This window comes from Haemorhous mexicanus, chromosome 15 (assembly GCF_027477595.1).
Source record: "Haemorhous mexicanus isolate bHaeMex1 chromosome 15, bHaeMex1.pri, whole genome shotgun sequence".
NCBI classification, from domain to species: Eukaryota; Metazoa; Chordata; class Aves; order Passeriformes; family Fringillidae; genus Haemorhous; species Haemorhous mexicanus.
In genome coordinates this window covers 11,020,153-11,043,509 of record NC_082355.1, presented here as the reverse complement: position 1 = coordinate 11,043,509, position 23,357 = coordinate 11,020,153, and the positions used below count along the sequence as shown (strand labels likewise).

Sequence of the window (23,357 nt, the reverse complement as noted above, 5' to 3'; positions counted from 1 at the left end):
TGGCTCTTAACCACGGTTTATCTGAGGGAGCATGGATTGCTGTCTGGAGGCTGGGTGCTGTGGTCTCCCTCCAGGAAATCCACCCCCACTCCCACCAAAATGGGAACTGGACAGAAACTTTCTTCACCTCTTTGCCACCTGCCCAGTGAGTTACAGCAATAAATCTGTGCCTTGTTTGCCATAAAATGTCTCTGCTTGGTAATGCACTTTGTGTATTATCACGTGGGGGCAAGAATCCCCCTGCTGGGATGTCCTGCTCGTGTGCCACCCTCCCCTCCTGCCCTCCCACACCACGTGGTGGCTGTCCCCGTGTGACAGGGCAGGGAGCCATGGCACAGCAGAGATCCCCCTGCCCTTCTGTGAGGTGCCAGCACTGCCACCACCAGAGCAAATGGGGACGTTTCTGCCCTCACTCTTCCAAGGTGTCCATCAACAGCAGAATATCATGGAAGTGCTTGAAGTTTCTCTTACACTTGATTCACATAAACACATTTTTTATTTTCCAGTCCACATGAAAACCATGGGGCTGGCAGAGTCTCTTTTCCACACTGTTGGCTGTCAAGGATTATTCAAATTATTCAGTGAATTTTTTCGAAATAAGTTTAATTGATTTGATATAGGAGAGATTGGTTTCCCACTACATTTCCTGTGTCTTCCCTATCTTCTGGAAAAATGTTTAATGTCAAAGTTAGGATAAAGTTTGGAAAGGCCAATTAGGCAAAAATGTGCCCAGAGTGTTTCATAGAGGAACTGGGAGCCATGGCCTTTAAGTTGGAAAAAACAGCAGGACAGAATTTACAAAGTCTGGGGAGTCACTTCTGGTGACGGTGCAGAGCTGGGGTGTACATGTCATGCTAAAATAAATAGGTTGTACAGGGAAATTTGAAAAGACAAAGCACTACTTTTTTTTTTTTTCTGTTGACCATATCTTTCAGAAAATTTCCCTTCAGGAAGTAGTACTAGAGTCAGTGAAGCTTCTTATTTAAAAACTGCAAACATAACGCAGGTTAGCAGCATTTTCCTATCCCTACTCTTCCCCCTCCCTCCCCAGTTGTGTGTTCATTGCTTTTTTGGGGAATTGGTGAAATCATAATTGCTAGGAAGCCCCATTCGTTTTCTTATCTTTGAGTGGTTTCCCAATGACTGTGGTCACCCTGACACTGGTTTCAGAAAATTTAGGTAGAAAAAATCCTTAGCTGAAGGTCTTGGTTTCTGCCACTACTCTTGGAGGCACATACTGCCACTCACCCTGGCCCAGGCTGAGGCCTCAGAGTCTTTGCCATGGAGAAGAACCAGAGCTGCGGGATATTGGGCTCTGTCCTTTTCTGTGCAGATATCCACACTACTCAGGTGCTGTTAGAGGTGTGTGATGTAAAGTGAGGGGCTCAGCTGCACCATCCTCAGGGGCAAAAGCCCTGCTCCATCATGCTCAGCCAGCCCCAGGCCCTGCCTACACAAGCCCGGTCTGCTTACATCCCTCCCCTGTCAACTTCTCCTTATGCCTGCAAAATAAAGGGATTCCCGCACCCCGAAAAAGAAGGAAGACAACATGCAATGTTCTTAGGCTCATTTAAGCATCTGCCAGAGAATGTCCTGATGTTACAGAAATTAAATTTCTTTAATGGCCGTTTAAAGATTTTTCCTCTGAAATTGTGCTTCGGTCAGACACTGTTTGCTGAGGAGGGTCAGTCCATCCCTACTGATTGAAAGGATTTAAAGAACTGCAAGTCCAGCTTCTCCTTCTGGTCTCCTACCAAGAATTCAAGGTAGCCCCTGACTTATTTACAAAGAAACAGGGATCCAGCAATTCCATCCCTCAGGGCTTGCATGGCCTTGGAAGCAGGAAGGCACAGTTTGTGCAACCTCAGAACTCTGATGATCAGGCCCTTTGCATTTTGCAGCAGACCACCCCCATGGCTTTCTGTTGTCCCTCCCATTGAGAAGCAGGTTTCCTGGGGCTGCCAAGCTGCAGGGCGGTTGGAACCCCAAGGAAAAGAGCTTCAGGAAGAGCTCAGAGCAGGGCAGGTGAAGCTCAGCATCCACACTAAACCTCTGAGACACTTATGCTCCATCTTCCCGTTTGCAGACACTGCCATGAAGAATCAGAACATAACTCGCTGAGCAGAGAATTCACCCAGTCATCTGGTTAGAGATGGCCTTTGCTTTGTTCTGAAGCAAGAAAAAATTCTGTCTTTGAACAGCCAGGGTTAGGTTACCTTGTAGAGAACATAGTAAAAGTTCTCTTTGAAGCTTGTCAATTTTGGGTAGATTAGGAGATAGCAATGAACACACCTTCAACCAAAGTGACACCCATCACTGCTGACCTTGCCAGAGATGGAGAGCAAGCTGTATTCCCCTGGCAGAGCCACAGCCATTCCAGAGATTCTGCATCTTGTGCAACTTGTCCCACACAACATGCAAAAAGAACATCACAACTTTATTTTCAATTTTAAAGCATAAAATACATCAAAATTTAACTGTGTGGCATTCATTTAAATTCTTTCAAATTATGATTCCTAAGATCAGGCACAGAAATATGTAGAAAGCTAAGAAGTTTAAAAGTCTCACAGTTTTAGACTCTGGCTAAAATTGTTACAAAGCTTGAGTAGAATACGATAGGAAGGAACTACATTTTCAGACACCTACACTGAGCTCTATCAAGCCAGGCAGTGGCTCAGGTTAGGCTGACTGTAGTATGTAACTACTCGGCATTCTAATGAACATAGGAGCCTAGGGAGCTGACACTGCATTTCATGATCTCAGAGCACTGGTCAATGTTCTTCTTTATCCTGTAGAATGTTTCCACATACTCAGAACGGCCCAGAAGTTCAACAAAATCTTCATCGTGAGTAATCACCAGCAGCTGAAAGTTGCGTTGGTGTAAGCGGCTCTTTATTATCCTACAAAGAGAAATCATCCAGTGTGCATTTACCTACAGCCCCTGCCAGCATCAGAGAACTTGCCAATACATAGCACTAAAATATTTCAATATTGATAATGAATGATATGAACCATCAAGTAATCTAATGCTGATTACCCAATCTTTTTAACCTCATAAAACCCCCCCTGAAATTATATAAGAAATACCTTTTCCTTTCCAGATAGAGATGGAATCTAAAACTACTCACAACAAAGCCATGCCAGCTTAAAATATAAGGCCAAATGGGTATTGAAAAATACCCACTGTTAAGCACCACAAGGAGAGCTCACTTACTCCACCAGGGCATGTGCCAGGGACTCGATGTTTTCTCGGTCCAGGTTGGTTGTAGGCTCGTCCAGGGCCAGAATGCCACAGTTGATACAGAATGTTTCTGCTAGAGCAAGGCGAATGATGAGAGAAGCAAGCACCTGAGGGAAAGGAAAAACCACAAGACTCTCAAGTTTCAAACTGTTTAAAGAGGATTTACACAAAACAACTTGTTTTTAATGCCATTACAAACCGTGACTGAAGTTTACAGAACAATATGCTGACAGTTCACAAAATGACAGTAACTAATTACTGAAAAACTACCCTGAAACTTCTAGTTTGAATTCAAAGATTGACTCTACAAAGAAGCACTCAAAATTCAAAAGACACTGGAAGTAAGGATTCTGATCTGAGGTAAAGCTGCTATGACACTACTATTTGCATTACCCCTACACTCTGCTCGAGCCCACCCCATTGCAGCAGGTGGAAATTCGTCTGCTATTACTGAGTTACTGAACTCCTGACTTACAATAATGGAAGACGGCAAGATTTACCACCTTCTATGTTAGCTTTGCATCAAATGATGTGTAATCATATTTACAAGATCTCCTGAACTACTAAAAACTACAGAACACTCAATGGAAACTGCACTGCCAAAAATATTTTCCAACTATCATGACTGCTGGCATCACATTTCATCATCAAAGAATTCTCAGAACTTCAGCTAAGAAACTTGTTCAAGTTTCACTCTCAGTTACATAGGACTCTAACGCAACATGCTAAAGTACTCCAGGACAGGACACATTTAATAGAACAGACAGGTGGAAACAACCCTCAGCATGTGTGGGTGTGGTTAACTGTGAGGAACTCTGACCACAGGTATTGTCACAGCTGGTGTGTCATCAGGCAGCTTGGCCAGTGTGTGTTACTGAAGAGGAATGGACAGCCCACAGAGCTGCAAGCTGACAGCACAGGAGGAAATGCAGTGCCTGGAAGTATGGCTAGGTGTGATATTGGTGACATGAACTGAAAGGCTGTAGTCAGCAGCAGGTGAAAGCAGCATTATTTGGAGGAAGAGAGGTCCTATCAACTTAGAAGTAGATGCAGTTGCAAAAAGAAGACCAAGGGCTCAGAAAGAAATAAAAAAGGAGAAGCAAGTCAATAGACCTGAAGCTGAGGTAACCTCAGTGGTAACCAGGAAGAGACAAAATGGGAGGACTTGAACCTGAGGATAGAGGAAGTCAAACCCTTCACTCCTGCAGGGCATCAGCCTAGTGTCCATCTGAAACACCGGATTTTGGCAGCCCAAAGCAGGGGTCAGATGCTGAGTCACATATTGTGTAACACCCAGAGAAAGTGAAGGGAAGTTGTACACCATAATAAATTAGAGTTGGAGCTGCCTGTTCTTTGTCACTTGACTCCTCTGCATTCATGTGAGTCAGTTTTCAGCATCCCTGTTGCTGTGTACTGAAGACAAAGAGCCATTACCTTTTGCCCAGCACTGCACCTTCCTCGCATATCCAGTGCTGTATCTCCCTTCACCATCACTACCCTGTAATTGTAATTTCTTCTTTTGTCAGTGGCTGAGACATTCTCATCTGCATCAGAGCGAATTTCTATATATTCAATATCTGAAAATGGGAAGGAGACAGCTCATACATTATCAAAAATCTTGAAAAATATCATAGGATTAGTGGGAGATGAGAGGTATAATATGTAGTAACAATAAAAATTCCATTCAGAACTCCCACTGATGGATCCATCTTGGAAATTAACTTTTCTAAAATGGTAGTAATTAACTCAGGCACTGTCCTGTGACAAAGAAACCTAACCTTTGGAAAACACAGAAAAGTGAAAATTAACTCCATTTATCCTGCATGTTACTACATAATGTGCAATAAAAAGATTATAGTGGTGAAGAATAGATACAGCCTTTAGAATGGAACCAGCTATTTCTCATCTGGCCAACAAATACTCTTCCTTATGCAGTGCCCAATATCAAATGGATACATATGGGTAAAACTTAAAAAATTATTACATACCTTGTCCTCTGTAAATGCTTCGCCACAGGTCCCGAATTATTTTGTTAATTTCTTCCATTTTCATGCTATGAAATGTCATTATTGCTCTAAAAAACAGCAAAAAAATGTAAACTGTTAAGAGATGCAACCATGGACTGCTAGGGGCTTTAAGGCAGGTGGCAGCTCCCTTTGTCACTCAATGGAGAATGACTTTACCTGACTTTTTAAGAGATTTATGATTTAAGTGCAAGGTTTATTTTCAGCCTGACACCAATAAGATGAATTTGATGTTAAGCTTTCCAGAACAGGAGTGTTATTCTGGCACAGTATGCCAACAGGGCAAACAACAGCAGGAAAGGAGAACCTGAAGTCTCCTCAGAGAAGAGAACTCCTACTGAGAATAAAATTTGTAATTACCCAAACAGGCATTATGACAAGAAATACTTTTCTCTTCAGCAGCAAGAATAACACAGGATATCATTAATAACTTTTAATTTAATTTCTCTGGTTAACATAGTAGCATGACTTTATTAACAGATGAAATCTTGCAAAACACTCAGAAAAGGACAGGACACTGCATTTCTGACTTGTCTTTTTACAGAAAAGCTATTCTGTAATGAAAGAAATGCTCACTTGCTTTATGGCAATGTCTTCTTTCAAAAATGTGTTGGAAATAAAATACCCTTCTGAAATGGACTTTTACATATGTTTTTTCTACCTTTGCTCTTCCACCTGTTCTGGGGAATACTGATGTATCATGTCTGATAGGTTTTGTTAAGTAAAAATGAAGCATTTTTAACTGTTTGCTGTGGCCCAAGAATGCATTCCTCATCAATATTTATCCTAAATCTCTAAATAGAGTCAATAAAGATCATCTGATAGCATGGAACACCCAAAATGTTGGTTTTCCCAGCCACAGATGCAGCTCTGGCCATTAGAGCTAGCATTTTGCCTCACTGATTTTTCAGACGATTACCGCTAAGTGATGCTTATCTATTTTTCTTGAAATTACAAGACTGTTTTCCTGTTTAGCCTTAAATAGAAACAATAGATTATTTGATACCACACAAAAAAATCTAAAAAGGAAATTCTTGGAGTGCATTTCCATTACAACTGAAAGGGAAGACTTATACACGCTCTGAATAACTTAGATCTTCACAAAGATTTTGGATTAGCTTACATTCTAATATTATGTTTACTTTATTTAATGTTATTATCAAACCAGCTTAGAACAGGGCACCTCTAGAATGTCCTTTCAACTTGGAAAGTTCTCATTTATTTTGTTTCTCTTCTTGACTATTATGCTGTATCCTCAACCACGTAATTACTCTTTTGTGCTCCTTTTTCCAGCACTAGCAAACCCTTTTAAAGAGAAGGCCAAAATTCCATACTTTATTCAAGACATGGGTGTATTAAGAATTCCTACAATGGCCAAAATGTTTATCTTTCTTTCTCTTTTTTCATTCCTAATATTTATTTTTCTGCCACTGAGCATCAGCTTTCCATTTCCTGAAATGTATTCACTGATTCCAAAATCCTCTCCCACTGTCCATCAAGTTGTTTACTCCTATTCCATCATTATAACCAAACAAACAGAGTTTTTAGGGAGCCACATGTTATATTTTGTATATGGTTACCAATTTTGAGATGCTCTTTTTGCCCAGTCAGTCCAAGACTATCAAACAAGCTTCCAGAGGAAACAGAAACAAGAACAAACTTGCGACACTTTCCATCAAATGCCAGATATGTTGCTTATGACCTTACTTTCTTTAATATAAGCACAAAACCACCCACACTGGAAAAGGGCAAAAAAACCCCCACTATATTGTAATATTCTTTAAAACACAATTATTTACCTGAGAAAATGCCATGGGAAACAAGAAATTTACCTGGCATATCTTACTCGTGTTAAGATATGACCAGAAGATGCTAAAATCTATTGCTATAGAAATGAAAGTAGAAGGGCTCAGGTTAAAAATGAAGGACTTAAACATCAATCTCACCTTGCCTTATCTCTCTCCTACTGCAGTACTGCAAATATAAGTCCTAACATGTACAATCAAAACTCCAAATAAGTCTTTCAGAGAATTGGGAATACAAATATCAGACTTATCTATGACTGTATTAAATTCCAATTATTACCATCAATGCATTTAACAGATGTACATTATAGACATTAAGTTACACATTTTCTACATCATACCAATCCTGTGCAGTTTCCAGTATAGTTTCATTAACTTACTGAGGAAGGTATACCTTATGTTTCTTTAATATTTAAATGTCAGAATATATGAAGAGAAATTATGTATCTCAAGGAATCATATCAATTTCCTCTAAGTTACCCTGGAAGCCTGAAATCAAAAGCTGCTTTGATGTGGAAACCCAGGGCACTGGGAATATTTCTCTGTCTGCCCTGGGGTGCTCTGAGCCCCAGGGGAGCACTGACTTTGACCCTCATCCATGGAGAAAGTTTCCCAAACTTCAAGATGGACTAGAATCCACAAAAGTGTGAAATAGATTATAGAGAGTAGTGTAGGTGTATCACTTGGAGAATAAAAATTTAGGATGAGAAATCCCTAGAAAACTAGGGATTTTTAGTATGTTGTGGATGGAAGCAAGATGGAGGGCAATGGGTGTCACCCTGGGTTTCTTCTTCATGCTTCTTCTTCCTTCTTCTTCTTGGATTTGGGTGGCATTTTGTAATTGGACAGAAAAGTCCCCATTGCAGCTCTGTGGGATCAGTTATTGGGTTAAAAGGGAAAATAATCCAGGTGTCAGTTCTTGGATAGTTTAGTCTTAAAAGACCTTGTAGCAAGAGATCATTGAAAATTCTGTGCCTTCTACTGAAAAGCTGCCAAGCTCACAGTAGTGAGACTGTTTTACTGGTAAGGAATAATAAACACCTATGTCCAAACATGAATTACTGTCTCAAGTGCCTTCAATCCAGATCCAGAGAAACCCACAACTGGGACCCCCACACTTTTGCATCAAGGTTATCAATACCAATGAACATGAAAACATTTAAGAATCACCCTCATTTCACAATACTTACTTATCAAGAGCCTTGTAATAAAGGTCCAGATCTTTGTTCACCAGCTCTGTGGTTCTCATGACAATCATCATGTCCCTGTATTTCTCCTCTGCATCTTTGAACTGTGGCTCTCGGAGCTCCTTCCTGAAGCGAACAATCTCCTCCTCAAAGCCACGCTGGCGGCCAAGAGCAACGTGATGGTTCCTTTTCAGAGATTCGATTTTCTCCTCCAAATGTTTCTGCTCACTGTCAAACCCGAATTGGTACACATGTATTTTGTATGTAGTGCTTCAATTTTTTAATCAGGGTTCCAATTTTGAGTTTATGTTGGAAAACAGTTCATTGTATCATGTCTATAAAGTCTGTAACAGTTAAAATTATAGTACTAATGCCACTGAAATGAAGACATTATTGAAATAAAAATAGTTTTAAGTTTGTTAAGAATATATTCTAATCACTACTCTGAGTGGGAGAAGCAAGTTGCCAAGTTCAAATGCTAAAGTGCTATATGTATAAACAAAAAGTTAATTTTATAGATGGATACTGAGCAAAATAAAATGAATTACTCGTAAGCTCTAGCATGCTAAATAATTATTTCACACGCAAGAACCAGCAAAGGGGTAATTACATTTCAAAAGTGTTTATTATCTAAGCAATTAATACAAAACTATTGAAAAAAACCATAAAATTTGCTGCTGGGAACTAAGTGAGCAGACTGAAAATAAAAACTAAATACTCTCATCCAGAAGCATGAATTATTTAAATGTGGATTTCTCAGTAAGCATCATTTAAAGGATTGGATTGGAACAGGTATGAGCAGATAGCTCTATTTTTAGCCAGAAGCACTGTACAATTTCACAGAGTCTTTCACACTGTAGTCATAGGGACATGAACCAAACACAGGTGTGAAGGAGAAAGTGGCCTGCATGAATGGGGTAAGAAGAGGATCAGACACCCTAAAACACAGTGACTACAACATGAAGATGTTCAATGAATTCTTGTGCAAAGCACACCATTCTGCTTTGAAAGTGCTTACTTTTTCATCTGGGGGACTTTCATTTCTCCCATCTCCTTCATAAGTTGTTTGATATTGTCTTCAACTTCTTTTAGCTCTTCATTCCGCTTCCTCAAGGTGAGATTATCCTCCAGCCACCTTTCCTGTATCTAGCTCCAAAGAAACAAGAAATTGTATCATGTATCAGCACGTTGGTTATCAATTACAATGTATTGGTTCTGCACAACTCTGAAACATGATGCAAGCATAAAATAATTGAAAAACAACAAAAATTATCACAGGGACAACTTTCCTGGTCCTAAAAATAGAATAAAATGGAAATCAGCAGTATTATTTTATCTTTCAAACTGGAATAACACTTAGCACTGTTTACTGTCACAAGTGAACACAAGACTGATTCTTTTTGAGAATATTAATCCATGTTTCAACCATGGATTTTTGGACAAGCAGTTTTCACCAGGGATAAATTGAACCAAGTCCCCTATTGGAGTTCTACAACAGTTGACAGTAACTGAGAGGGTAGAATGGGCAAAGACATATTTCCTAAAAGGAATGTAAAAAAATGTAAAGTAATTGAAACATATACACAAGAATTCAAAGTACATCATAAATCTGGAATAGCAAGCAACTTTTGGTACCTGCAGCTTGTCCTTTACTTATAAAGGCATATATCCTCCACATAAAGACACTCCTGAAAATGCTGACTACTATCCCACCAGATTTAACTCCTAGAAATACCATCAGATAACAGTTAGAGATAAATGGTTTTTAAATTTCCACATGCAAATCTCAAGACTATTTTCAGCCTAATGCACATATAGCAACTATCCTGACTAGACAACTGATCAAATAAACCAAAAGGAAGCTAATTTCACACCACTACAGACATAGGCAGGCAAACCAGAACTAGGAATTATTTCAACTATACCAAGTATACTTTAAACAATATATCCACCTTTTGAGTGTCAATATCTTGTCGAGTCATTTCCATCTCTTTACTTATCTTTTCCTTCTGTTTCTCACAGGCTGCCAAACGAGAATTGACTTCATCAAGTTCAGACTCCTTTTGCTAAAGAAAGATTAAGAAAATGGCGTATGATTTAAAAATAAAAGTACTTTTGATGCTAACTTTTTACTGACTAAAAAAAAGATTTCTATTTTAGATTACCTTTTTATAGTCTTCTTTTCCTTGTTGAATATAGTTTTCAATTTCCTTCACGTACTTGCTTATATCTTTAACTTTCTCATTTATGATATTCATCTGCAGAGAAAAGATATCAAATGAAATATGGTCTTGTGTCCAAGAACAGATATGCTCTGTATGAATGATACTGGATAATACTACCACCACAATTCCTTATTGTAACTCCCTTTAGTTCTCTAATAAAATCTTCAGCTTCTACAATCCCAGTACTTCTTGTGAGCATGAAAATGTTTCCCAAAACAAATGAGGGCCACTTAACCTGGGAAGAACCAGTGTGTCTCTTGGCAAGGATGTGTGATGGTCATCCTTGCTGTTCCTCTTGGGTCTACTTAGGAAGGGCTTTTGAATGCCATCAGCCAATAAATATTGCCAAATGTCCCAAGAAATTTTTTTTCAAGACTGCCAAAGGTGAATTACAATTGAGTTCATGTCCTGACTGACATGTTCATTTTCTTCCCTAAAAGCTCTACCAATCTAAAGCACCTCCTGGTGTCATTGATGTTTCCTAAAAGCAAACTCACTATCACAGCTTCCATCCACTCAAAAACAATCTTATTTCACAGCTATGCAAACAAACCTTCTCTTGTGTTTCTTTATTACTTGCAGTCCTTTTATTCACGAGTTCCTCCTTCTCGTGCTGCAATTTGTCTAACTTTGCCTCCAAAGGAAGTACCTGTTCTTCTGCTTCCTGAAAAGTAGTTGGAAAAAGTAGTTTTTATTTTTGCATTCTGGTGAAGATCAATAATTTTTCAAGCAGTAAAAAAAGTAATGTGGTTACTTACTTTCTTTTTTCTGTGTATTAGAAAAAGGAAATATGAAAATATGTATTTAAAAATTCTGGAAATTCCCAAAGATATGCAATAGCAACACAATACAAACATTTAAAAATCCATTCCATTGTCTAGGACTAGAGACAATATTGAGTATGATGAGATTATGATTTTTTATTTCAAGGCCAGCAAAGCTAAGGGTTAGACAATTGAGAGTATTTCTCACCTTGATCTCTCTGCATAAGGACTGAACCTCAGTGGTTAACTCCACAGTCTGCTCCTCTAGCTGCCGCCGCCGCTGCATGCTGCTGACAATCTGCAGCTTCTCTGCCTTGAGGTCATTCACTGCACTCTTCAGCTGCTGAATCTGGCTTTGCTGGTCCTGCTTGCGTTTTTGATTTAATTCAATTTTACTGGTAACTGCAGATGAAAACAGAGTCAATCTGTTATCAAAACCATTATTGTAATCCTTATGAAAATTCATCTCTAAATGAAGCTGGTATGACTCCAAAAACCAGTAACAACAAACTAGGAGAATAGTCATTTAAGAACATAAAATAAGTAAACTAAAATTTTAATGGCAAGAATTTTGAACATTACTTTTAGTACAAAAATGAAATAACAGGTTTGTAGGACCTACCTGTATCCCACAGGTGTTTTTTTTCTTGTTTTTCTTTGCTTACTTGAAGCACAGTTCGACTTAAATTGACACCTAGCAGCTTAGCCTCCTGCTGGGCAATTTTTCGTTCAACATCCCTGATATCAGTCTGAAAGTATGAGGAAAAGTACCATTACTACTGAATTAGTCTTTAACAATGTATTTTTTCACCTTTGGCACATAAGAACAACCTCAGGGCTTGAGGCACTCAAGAGCTTCCCATTTCCTTCCCTAGCAGAGCAATGTCACATCATTAGCAGTTGGGTTATGTCAGCTGCTAGGAACTGGAATTCCTAATTGTGTATGGAATCAGCCAATAAGGATGCACAGGCCTTTAACATTCCCAGCCCACTTCAGGACAGTTCCATGTGCAATCTGACCCTGCAACACTGGAATGGTTGGACCCTCAGGAGCTGCTGACACCTCCACCTTGTGAAATGCTCTAAGTCCCTTGTCTGGCCCCAGGTTTCCTAATTGCTCCTCTGATGGTTCTCAGTCAAGCAAAGATTTCGTGTTGATAATAGAGGCATGAAGACTGCTCAAAATGGTCTCCTTTGCCAGAATAATAAAAAGTGCAGGATTTATCTTCCCCTTGACCATATATTCAGATGGCACAGAATCAGGAAACATATGTGAGATGCTGGGAATACAAAGACCTAGAATGATTATAAGGACTGAAAACACTTGAGTGTACTTGTGGTGGTGCTCAGTTCCGGATTACATCTCTTTTTTCAGTTCATATAGCAGAGAATTGAATCAGAACTCAAGGGACCCTGTGCTGCTCAAAAAAACCCCACCTTTTGTAAATCAAGGTTTTATTAGTACAAGATCATCTAGGTAATACTGTCTTTGGAAGTATTTTAAAATAACGGTCTCAAAGTTCTGACATATTACTGAATAACTACATATTTAAATGTAAAGGAATATAATTTTATGTATTTAAAAAAAAAGTTACCAAAGCATACCTGATACTTTTCCATCAGAGTTATATCCTGTAAACGTGCTTTGGCACCCTCTTCCTCAGACAAAGCTGTCTGGAGAAGTGACTCCTGTTCTTCTATCTCACCCTTCAGGCCTGTTAAATCTCTGTTTGCATTCTGGATCTTGTTCCTCAGGTCTGGAATTTCCTTATCTTGGAGTTCAACTACAGTTCGCCTTAAATAAAATATAAATCCCTAAAATTTCCTTGGTCAGAAAGAGCAGCATAAATTGAAGACATTCAAGATCACAAAATCTATTATATAATTTAGTAGAGGAAGACTAAATTTAGCTAAACCTTAACCTTAACCTTGCCCATATTTAACTAAGCTTATGTTACATACCCAGCTAAGGTAATACATCCCTCATTTTAGGTGAGATTACACAAACAAGCAAACAAAATCTCTTTTGGTTGATTACAGCAAGGGCTCAGAAGGTACAAAGCACTGAACAAGAGTGCCCTCTTGTGAAGGAAAGCTCTACCCTCATCCATTCTCAAATTCTCTCAAAATATTTCTCCCAACAATGACATTCTGAAATTAACTAACCAGCCCTAGAATAAAGCCTCCTTGATGTCTGCATAGATTTTATATTCAAAACACACACATCTGAAAGAAAACAGCCTGTAACAAAATGGTTCCCTAAGCACTTTACCGCAGTGGTTTAAGACTCATCATTTCATCACGTTTTTTCTCTTTTCTTTTAAGTTCAGACTCTGTGGACTTCAGTTTGTCTGGGGCCAGGCGCAGTTTAGACTGCAGATCACTAATGACATCCTGCAGCTCAGCCTCTGTCTGAAAAACTCTTTGGCAAACTGGACAACAAGACTGGTTCTCCTCTGTCAGTTGTGTAATGAACTGTGAATAAACTGCAGTGGCTCCAGCAAGCACAGCTGAGTGAAAAACAAACAGAACACTTATGTTGGATAAACAGTGAATAATCAGATAAATTAGTGTTTCAGAGTAAAAAGTAAAGCTATACACAAATTTACCTCGCTGTTTGGAACTTTTTTCAATTTCATCTTGAAGTTTGTTCAGGTCACTGTCAAAATCTTGACTTCCACACACATCAAAAAGTTTTGCTTCATGACTGGACAACTGGGCTTCTTTTTTTTTTAGCTCATTACTGGCGTAAGTTTTATCATATTCTACTGATGCCAGTTGCTTGCTGAAATATTAATGCAAAAACACTTTTATTACCTAAACACAGAGATTTAGACTGCTTAAACAAAACCAAAAACCATGGAAAGGTAATCTGAAATTGGACTTACAGAACTATTCACCAGTTCTTCTTTATTGATTTTTCATGCAATCTATAGCATGAACTTTTTATTCATCCAAGTACAGCATAAATGTTTAATTTTAATTCCCTTTTGTTTTCTAGATGATTACTGATGAGAAACTTCCTACTCTTTCTAATCAAATGAAACCAAGAACAGGTAATCACACATGAATTTGTGATATAGCCACGAACCACTCTGTGACTTATCAGAAACACAGAAGACCAGCAATTTCCAGCCCCAGGCACATTCATTCAGCTAGACTTAGTACAAACAACTAAGAATGTTCCAGGTGACTATTTTGCTATTGGCTTTTAGTGCTGTCTTTGACACACTACAAATATTGTGATTTTATTAACTAGCACAAACTGTATCTGCTCTGTATCACAGGAACTCTGCAGGAAGTTTTCTCTGATTTTGCAGATACCTAAATAAACACTAACGAATTAAAGTAAAAAGTATTTTGAACATATTAAACTTTCCAACATTTAAATTCATAATTGCAAAAAAACTTGTGAAGAAATAATCTATTAAATTAATACCTACTTCAGATTAGCAAGAGTATCCCTTGTCTGATTAATCTTTTTATTTTTACCATGAAGCCAGTCTTCAAGTTGTTTTTTATTGGGGAAGTATCCCAGCAGTGATGTTAGTTCTTCAGAATGTCTTGACTTTACTTTTCTGATCTGATCTTCCTTCTCTGCCTGAGGAAATGAAGCAGTTTAAATGAAATTTTTCTATTTTCAGGTTTATAACTGTCAATGCATTTATTAAGCTAACAGCTTCTATGAAGTCAGACAGAAGCTCTACATTTGATTGTTGATAAATACACAAATACACTGAAAAATACACAAATGTTGGAGGGACTGCATCAATTTCATGTCCCTCTCTTATGAGATATTGATAAAAACATTACTTTGTCTTTCTTCAGCATCTCCATTTGGGTAATGGTTGTGGTGTGTAGATTCAACTGCTCCATCTCTTGATCCAACCTCCTAAGAGCTTTGTCCAGGTTCATTTTCTCAGTTTGCAGAGTCTGCACTTCCTGTTCCAGTGTTTCTACATTGCAGTTCCTCTCAGCCTTCTCCAGTTCATCTTCCTATACAAAATACAAAAGCCCAGAAGATGCAATAATTACAAAAACCAATAAAGGTCTAGCTAAAGTAAACAGAAGAAACCTCTTCAGCCACCTGGCAGCAGCATCAGTAAACAGAGCCTTGGGCCAAGGCAGCGTTTAATTCCTAGGGTTAGGGTCAGGGTTGCACCTAGGGCTAGTGTTTTCAAAACCACAAAGCCCAGAGCTCCAGGCACACTGCAGCTGCAAATAGCATCCCAAGGGGAACACAACACTGCCACAGCATGGTTTTCAAAATGCTAACCATAGGCGTAACCCTAAGCCTAACCCAAACCCTAGGCAGTAAACACAGCCTCGGGCCAAGGCTGGTTCCAAGGAAAAAGCCATGGAGGAAGGCATGTCGTGGCAGTTCTGTGTTCCCCTTTGCAGGAAGAAGCTGTTACAGGAATGGCACAAAATTGTTAAAGAATAAATGCAAAAGGACAAAGGCTATGACTAGTGTGGGGCAAGAAAAGCCACAGGAATATATTGGGTGCAGTACTGGAAATGCAGCACTGCCCCACCTTGCTCATGCTTTTACCAGAAGCTCACTCATACTTAGTTTGATTGTCTGTATTTTAGTATCTACTAAAATATTTAATATTTAATTCCAAATATTAAATTTGGAATTACCCTAGTGAGGAGGCTAGAAAAAACAGTGTCAAGCAGAATTCATATACTGCTAACAAACATAAAATATTTGGCTACAAAGGCATAACTAGCTGTTCAGCTGGAACATAAAATGCTTGTAACTTTACTTCATCAGATAAAACACTTATAACTAACTAGTCCATCTCACAAAGTTATCTCCAAAGTAGGTAGTATGCAACTTTCAATTCAAAGTTTCTGGCCCAATAATTTGAGAGTAACCAATCTCCTACTTGCCAGCTGTACTATTACCCAGTTTACAACTCACCAAGCAGAAGCAGCACATTCTATGATGTGGACTGTACAAAAACAGGGTCGTGAACAGACCCTGCCCCAAAGGGTGCACTACCTGAACAGACAAAGCATACAGGGTACTAAAAGGGCAGAAGCACATCTGAAAGAGTAAACATCGAGGAGGGGTTATGGGTTTTGGTAGATTTTTTTAACAATAAAGCCACAATAAAGCCTTCAAGCTTCTATAATTTCTTCAATTACACACTAACTTACCATCTTGCCAATCTCCTCATCCAACTCACTAATCCTGTCTGAATACCCCTCCAACTGCTGCAATTCATATTTGACATTCTTCAGCTCTGCTTGTTTCTTATTTTGAATGTCTGATTTCAGGTCAATGGTTCTTTCTAATCCAGTTTTCTTGTCTCTTATTTCATCCATCTGTTTTTGTTTCATTGTTTCTTTCTGCGCAAATTCTTTCTGAAAGAAGATCAGCAATAATATATTCATTATATTTTCACAGGAAAATATTTTAAAATACTACTTCACACTAGTGTGCCAATATTCACCACAGTAAAACATGGAAATACTGAGAAAATTACAACTTGTCCAAAATTACCAGCTGAAATGTTTCTGATAGCAACATGCAGATGCACCATATCAGTAGCATTCCGTATGTAACAACTCCATTTTGAACATGACTTCAACAAAAAGTTGGTTATTTTTAAACCAGCTTCCCACTGTAATTCTTCCTCAGGTTTTTGAACTTATCAGTGATCCACCTGCATGAGGACTGCTAGAAGAACTTCTCTGATGAACTGCCTGTTCAACAGCCTTGGTGACCACTCCTAATTAGAAAATTTCCATGGAAAGACGCAGATGACACACCACCAAGAATTCTAAAAAAAAACCAGCTTCAGCTCCCCCCCAACACTTTCTCCCAGCACCAGAAAGACCCATATGGACCAATAAAACACCAACGGCCCATACAAATGACACTACTTAAACAACAAAATTCTTACCATCACACGATTTGCAGCTTCTGTCTCTCTGTCCTGCCTGTCCTTCACCAGCCTGCCAAAACTGGCAATGTGCCTGTCAGTGAAAGGGGCTCTCTCAAAGCCATCCAACTCCAGCTGTGCTGCCAGAGACTGAATTAAGGAATCCCTGGTCACAATGTGCTCCTGGTGACGATCTGCCTGCATTTGAAGACGACCTCCACAAAAAGAAAAAGTGACATAAATATTCAAAAACTGAGGCAGAAGACACACTCAGGATTCAAAGCCATTTGAAAGCCTTTGAAACCTTGAACTATTTTTCAACAATCCAAAAAGGTATGGAATCGAAAGCTATAGGGAGAGATTGCTATTTCAGGTAACTAAATTTTTATGAATTAAATAAATCAGTAATTCAAAAGCAAGCCCCTAAAATCACTAAAAATATTATTCTGATAAAAAACAAAGCTCAAATATATTTTATATAAGCACGTATTCTGTGACTCAACTACTACAGATTTGCTGAAATTCCCATAATCCATGAAAAAAGGAATACACAATTGAAAGAACATTAACTTCAAGCCCTCTGACTTGTCCCCAGGCCCCACATGAGACATGGAGAATGCCAGGCATTCAGCTTTCATGATTTTTCTCTGTTATATGACAAAATGTACTACATGTTATAATTATAGCTCAGAAAAAATGCCTGTTAGAAACTCCAGGAGAAAAACATCTAAACTTGTCCACCAGCAAGACTCTCCCACCACACTGCGCAGGTGAACTTGAACTAACACACATTTTAGGAGTTTTGTCCAGTTCAGATCACTTCAATTATCAGTAGTTCCATTTCAGATTTAATTACATTATAAAACATACAAGACTATAAATGAATTCTGAATTACCTCGTTCAATAAGCAGCTCTGATTTTTCACTGTTAAATCTCTGGCACTCTTTAATGGCTCTGTCTAAATCACGCTTACAGTCCAACAATCTCTTCTCCTTCTCCTTCACTATTCTCTGGTGGTTCTGGTACATATCCCTTAGTTGTTCATCTGTTCCTTGAAAAACCTGTACACCACATACAAATTCTTAAGTCAATTACTGATGTTTTAAAAATGTATAGTTTTTACCACAAGAGAATTAAAGGAATAAGAGTTTATCACCTCACATGCAGATTTTCTATAATCAGACATACAGGGGGAAAATCTGTAGCAAGCAAAACAGGAGAACAGCTTTTCTTAGACTGATAAAGTAAAATAATCTAAGTTTTTTGTCATAAAGGCAACCTTTTCCATCTTCTGTTGCAAATCTTGATTATCTTTTTCCATCTGCCGCTTCCTGCTCTCCAGGGCCTTCACATCGTTGTCCAACCTCATTACTTTTGTGAGATTCTGTTCAACTACTGCCAGAGAGCTCTGCAAAAGAATGTAGTAGGTAAAATATCTCATCAGCTCATGAACCCCATAATCAATTATTTTAAGTGCAAAACTTCCAGTTTCATTAAATATGTTTTTAAAATAGGGAATTTTAAGTTTTAGTTTCGTTTTATAGCTTAAAATGGTTTTAGATACCAGTTAAATTTGAGAGAGATTTTAAACTGACAAAAAGCCAATGCTGCTAAAAGAATTCTGTTCTTAACCCTTCAATGACTGTTTACAGATTAGAGCAGCATCTGCCAGGTGAGTAGAGGTATGCTTGAGTCTGCTGCAGGGCAAAGGATTAGATTTAAAAGTGCAAGATTTTAGCCAAGAAATTCATCCACCTTTCACTTCTTTTATTGCTTTATATTAAAGTATTAACATAATCCTCATGGAAATTACCTTTAGAGGTTCAAGCTGGTTCTCAATTGATATTACATTCTCCTTAGAAGCAGCCAGTTGAGCTTCTCTGTTGCTGAGATGATCCTGGATTTCCTGAGCTTTCTCTTTATTCTGTTTCAGATATTTCAGTTCTGTCTGACACTCTTTTACTTTCGAGCTTTGGTTCAGCCGTACCTGACGCAGAGCTTCGAGAGCTTTGATATACCTTTAAAGAAAGCAAAATTTCAGCTGCCTTGGCAAAACAGCAATCCTGATGTATAAAACAGTGTCTTAGACATTTTTATTAACATTTATGTTATGAGAAGACATTTTTTACTTAGTTTTTATTTAATTACAATAAAGGGAAAAAACCTTGTCGCTGAAAAGATCTCATCAAACTTTTGCTTCAGGGCCTTCCCTTCACTTAATGGCCAGTTGGATTCTTCTTGGTGACAGAAAATGACATTGTTAAGCACAGATTTGGAAACACCAAGGGCGCTGATCATCTCCCGATCTATTTCAGCACACTTGGAACTAAGACTGACCTTCTCACCATGCCTATGGAGACAAAGAAAATCCAGAAAGTTGTTACTGGCAAGTTCTTCAAAAAATGAGCTGCATTTTAACAGTATAACCTCATTTTAACAGTATAACTTCATTTTAACATACCAATTCAAAAAAGTTAAGAAGTAACAATTTTTAAGCACAAAATTACTATGCTCAACAAAGGTATTTAACACTGCCAAATTTTGAAGTCACTGTTTCACATATTAGAACTCTGAGGAACCACCAGAGGGGGCAGGACAGCTCTTGAGTTAAAGGAATATACTTAAACAGGGGAGATGGGAGTTAAACATGAGCCAAAAACTATGTGAAACTGAAAATGGTACTAAATGAAAGTAAAGCCTACATACTCCACACAATGATACTTTCAAATTGTATCCTACAATCACAGAATCATGGAATGATTTGGGTTGGAAATGTCCATGCCACCCATCTCACTCCCTCTGCCATGAGAGGGATGCTACTCACAGAACCAGGCTGCTCCAAGCCCCATCCACTCTGGCCTTGAACACTTCCAGAAATGGAGCAGCCACAGCTTCTCTGGGGAACCTCTGCCAGTGCCTCACCACCCTTATTACCAATAAAGTTTTCAAATAAATGCAAGTCAACAGATATAAGCATTTCTTAACACCATAGCTATCAGATGTGGGATTTTTCAATCACCTAACAGATAAAGTACTGGAATGACACATCTTTATAATCTAAAAGAACTAGCAGCTATGTCAAGGAATGCATTATGTAATTCTCTCTTATCTGATGCATAAAAATATACCAAACTATCTTCATGCCAAAGTAAGAAGAAACACTTGACAACTTACTTTGTTCTAGTAATGACAGATTCCAGTGTTTTAAATTCTGGAGTCTTGCCTTTCTGGGTACAGACCATGGAGCGCTGCACAGCCATGACCTCCCCGTTGACATCTCGGAACTGTAACCGAATCTGAGCTCGAACGTCGGTTTCATTGGCAACCTTTGGTAAAAGCAAAAAAATAAGAATGAGGGGAATTCTTCTCAAGGCCCAAAGGAATGTGTGCCTCTCCAGCTGTGGAGCATGCTCTAATCACCCCCAGTTCTCTGCTTTTCTACATTTCAGCTCAAGGCTGGCTATGACTAGAGCATCCCTGTTTTATTCACAACCTGAGTGCAGTAGAGCATTTTAGTGAGGAGTAAACACACATTGCATCTAGTCACCATGACTTACCTTTGGATCATGAACAAATGTTTTTCCTTTGGTGCCAGGAGGAAAATCACCAGTGGATATGTATTTAAGACATTCAATGATAGTCTAAGAAAACAGAAGTAAGTATATAGTTATAAAGACAAATTTAGAGTAACCAAGATGGACTACAGGCAAATCCACAGTAACAGCCCAAACACTTAGAAATTACTTAGATATGTAAAGAGAGAGAAACAACATTTGAATTTTTGAGTACCATGAAAATATGATACTTTGCAAAAGCAGTTTTAATCAGGATCTGGATCAATTTCCTATGAAAAAATATCAACCAGTGCTCTGCAAATTCCAGGCATGAAAGCAGATTTCTAGTAACACTAAACAACACAAAACTTATAGCAAACAGCATGACTTTTGCAATACTATTAAATACCTTTCTGTAGAAATTATTATTGACATGTTATGGCCTTTCAGATCTATTTACAGCTCAATTGCAAACATAAAGTGAGGCTTACCGTTTTTCCTGCACCATTTGGTCCCACCAAAATAGTCAATGGATTAAAGAAAGTGATAATTTGTTTGTCTTTATCTTCTACCCCAAAACTCCTCACTCCAAGGATACTCATTTTTTCAATCCTCGACATTTCTGCTGAACAACCTCTGTTCCAAAGTCAGAGGTGAAAACACTGTAAATCCTGTAAAACAGAGCTTTGTGAAAAATCCAGAAGGCAGAAATCACAATAGATTGCTGATAGTTGGCTAAACACTGATACAAGCAAGTAAAGCCTACATACTCCACACAATACTTTTGAACTGTACCCAACAATCACGAAATCATGGAATGATTGGATCATATATGATAAATATATTTAAAAACACAGCTAAGGTTCTTCAGTTACTATTCAAGGTACAACACACATGAAGGCAAAACCTTATTTATTTCAAACTGAGAAATTAATCAACTCCAAGCGAAGTGCCATACTATGTATTGTGAAATCAAACACAATGGCCCGAATAACCCTTTATTCCTCTTCACAAACACTATGCACGTGCCTTCAGAATGCCCCAAACACAGGAGAAACCCCAGTATTTTTGTCCTTTGACAAGCCACTGTTGTACTGCAACACCCAACACCGTGCAAGCTGTACCAGTGCCTGTTTCTCACAGGCATATCCAGCACCTTGTCCCAGTTCGTGCTGAGAAGAGCCTCCCCAGGCCATGGGGCGGGCACAGACACTGGGCTGTGCTCGGGTGGGAGCTGCCCCGGGCACTGGAGGGCTCTGGGGGAGCCACCTCCGCCTGCGAGGCCCGTGCCCCGCCTGTGTGGTGTGGCTGCGTACTCCGGGGGTGTTCACGACGGCCCGGGCTCGGCCCTCCCGCGGCTCCTCCGGGGGTGCCCGGCGGGGCTCGGCCCGGGACAGGGCATTTCCTGCCGAGGAAGAGGTGGCAGCGGGGCTTTCCCGCCCGGAGCTCCGCGCAGCGCCGGGGGCGGACATTTTCCAGGGAGCCATCCCTTCCCCTACCCGCAGCCCAGCTGAGCCGAGCCGAGCCGAGCTGAGCCGAGCCAAGCCGAGCCCGCCGCAGTGCCGCGCCCCCGGCCCGGCCGCCCCCTTTCCCCGTATCCCCCATCCCCGCGGTCACCTCCGCCCGCCGCCGCCGCCGCCGGCCCGCGCCCCGACAGCCCCCGCGCCCGCCCCGCCCCGGCCCCGCCATGGCGGCCCGCCCGCTGCTCGCACCGCCCCCCGGCTGGCTGGGCCCGCACGGCGGCGTGAGGGCGCTTGCTGGGCTGTGGTGGCATCTGAGGGCTCAGAATGGAGCGATGGCGTTTTGAGGCGGTATCGTGGTTTGAACCCAGCTGGAAATGAATCACAGAATAAGCTGAGTTGGAGGGACCCACAAGGGTCATCGAGTCCAGCTGCTGGCCCTGTTTCTAAGAGTCACACCATCTGCCTTGAACCTTGTCCAAACGCCTCTTCAGCTCTGTCAGGCTCGATGCTGTGACCACTTCCCTGGGGAGCCTGTTCAGTGCCCAACCACCCTCTGGGTGAAGAACCTTTTCCTGATACCCAATCTTAATCTCCGCTGACACAGTTTCAGGCCGTTCCTCCAGTCCTATCACTGCTCACCACAGAGAAGAGATCGGAATCTGCCGCTGTACCCAGCTGCAAGATGTACCCTCAGTTTCATCCAGGCTGAACAGACCGAGTACCCTCAGCTGTCCCTCGTATGGCTTCTTCTCCAGACCCTTCCCCATCCTCATTGTCCTCCCTCGGACACTCCCTAACAGCTTTAATATCTGTCTTATATGGTGGTGATGGGGCGCCATGAAGCCACTGGCTCTTCCCCCCCAGCTGCAGTGGAATGGGGAGAAGAATCAACTCTAAAACTTGTAGGTTGAGATAAGAGCAGTTTAATAACAGAAAACAAAGTAGAATACAATAATAATGGTAAATAATAATAATGAAAATAAATAGGGGAAAAAACCCCAAATAACTGATGCCAAATAAAATTGCTCACTGCTTGCTGACCAATGCCAGTCCCTTTCCTGGTAACTCCCCCAGTTTATCTACTGGGCATAATGTTCCATGGTGTGGAATATCCTTTTGGCCAGTTTGTGTCACCTGTCCTGGCTGTGCTCCTTCACTATTTATTTTCTGTAGCTCTTCACTGGCAGACCACAAGACAC

At 39.9% G+C, this 23,357-nt stretch overlaps 1 protein-coding gene across 1 annotated transcript; it reads right to left on the bottom strand.

Moving 5' to 3' along the window:
- Nucleotides 1-2,416: 2,416 nt before the first annotated feature.
- RAD50 (RAD50 double strand break repair protein) lies at nucleotides 2,417-22,363 on the bottom strand. Its single transcript, XM_059859807.1, has 26 exons — nucleotides 22,313-22,363; nucleotides 21,187-21,366; nucleotides 20,699-20,782; nucleotides 20,316-20,467; nucleotides 19,306-19,491; nucleotides 18,955-19,159; nucleotides 18,421-18,549; nucleotides 18,037-18,202; nucleotides 17,162-17,355; nucleotides 16,413-16,619; nucleotides 15,060-15,242; nucleotides 14,690-14,847; nucleotides 13,856-14,031; nucleotides 13,519-13,756; nucleotides 12,852-13,041; nucleotides 11,869-11,995; nucleotides 11,455-11,648; nucleotides 11,036-11,146; nucleotides 10,423-10,515; nucleotides 10,210-10,323; nucleotides 9,276-9,403; nucleotides 8,261-8,485; nucleotides 5,230-5,315; nucleotides 4,676-4,818; nucleotides 3,215-3,348; nucleotides 2,417-2,900 (listed from the first exon to the last, which is right to left on the bottom strand). The coding sequence occupies exons 2-26, from the start codon at nucleotides 21,313-21,315 to the stop codon at nucleotides 2,714-2,716; spliced, it is 3,939 nt and encodes a 1,312-aa protein (XP_059715790.1). The 5' UTR covers nucleotides 21,316-21,366; nucleotides 22,313-22,363; the 3' UTR covers nucleotides 2,417-2,713.
- Nucleotides 22,364-23,357: the final 994 nt, after the last annotated feature.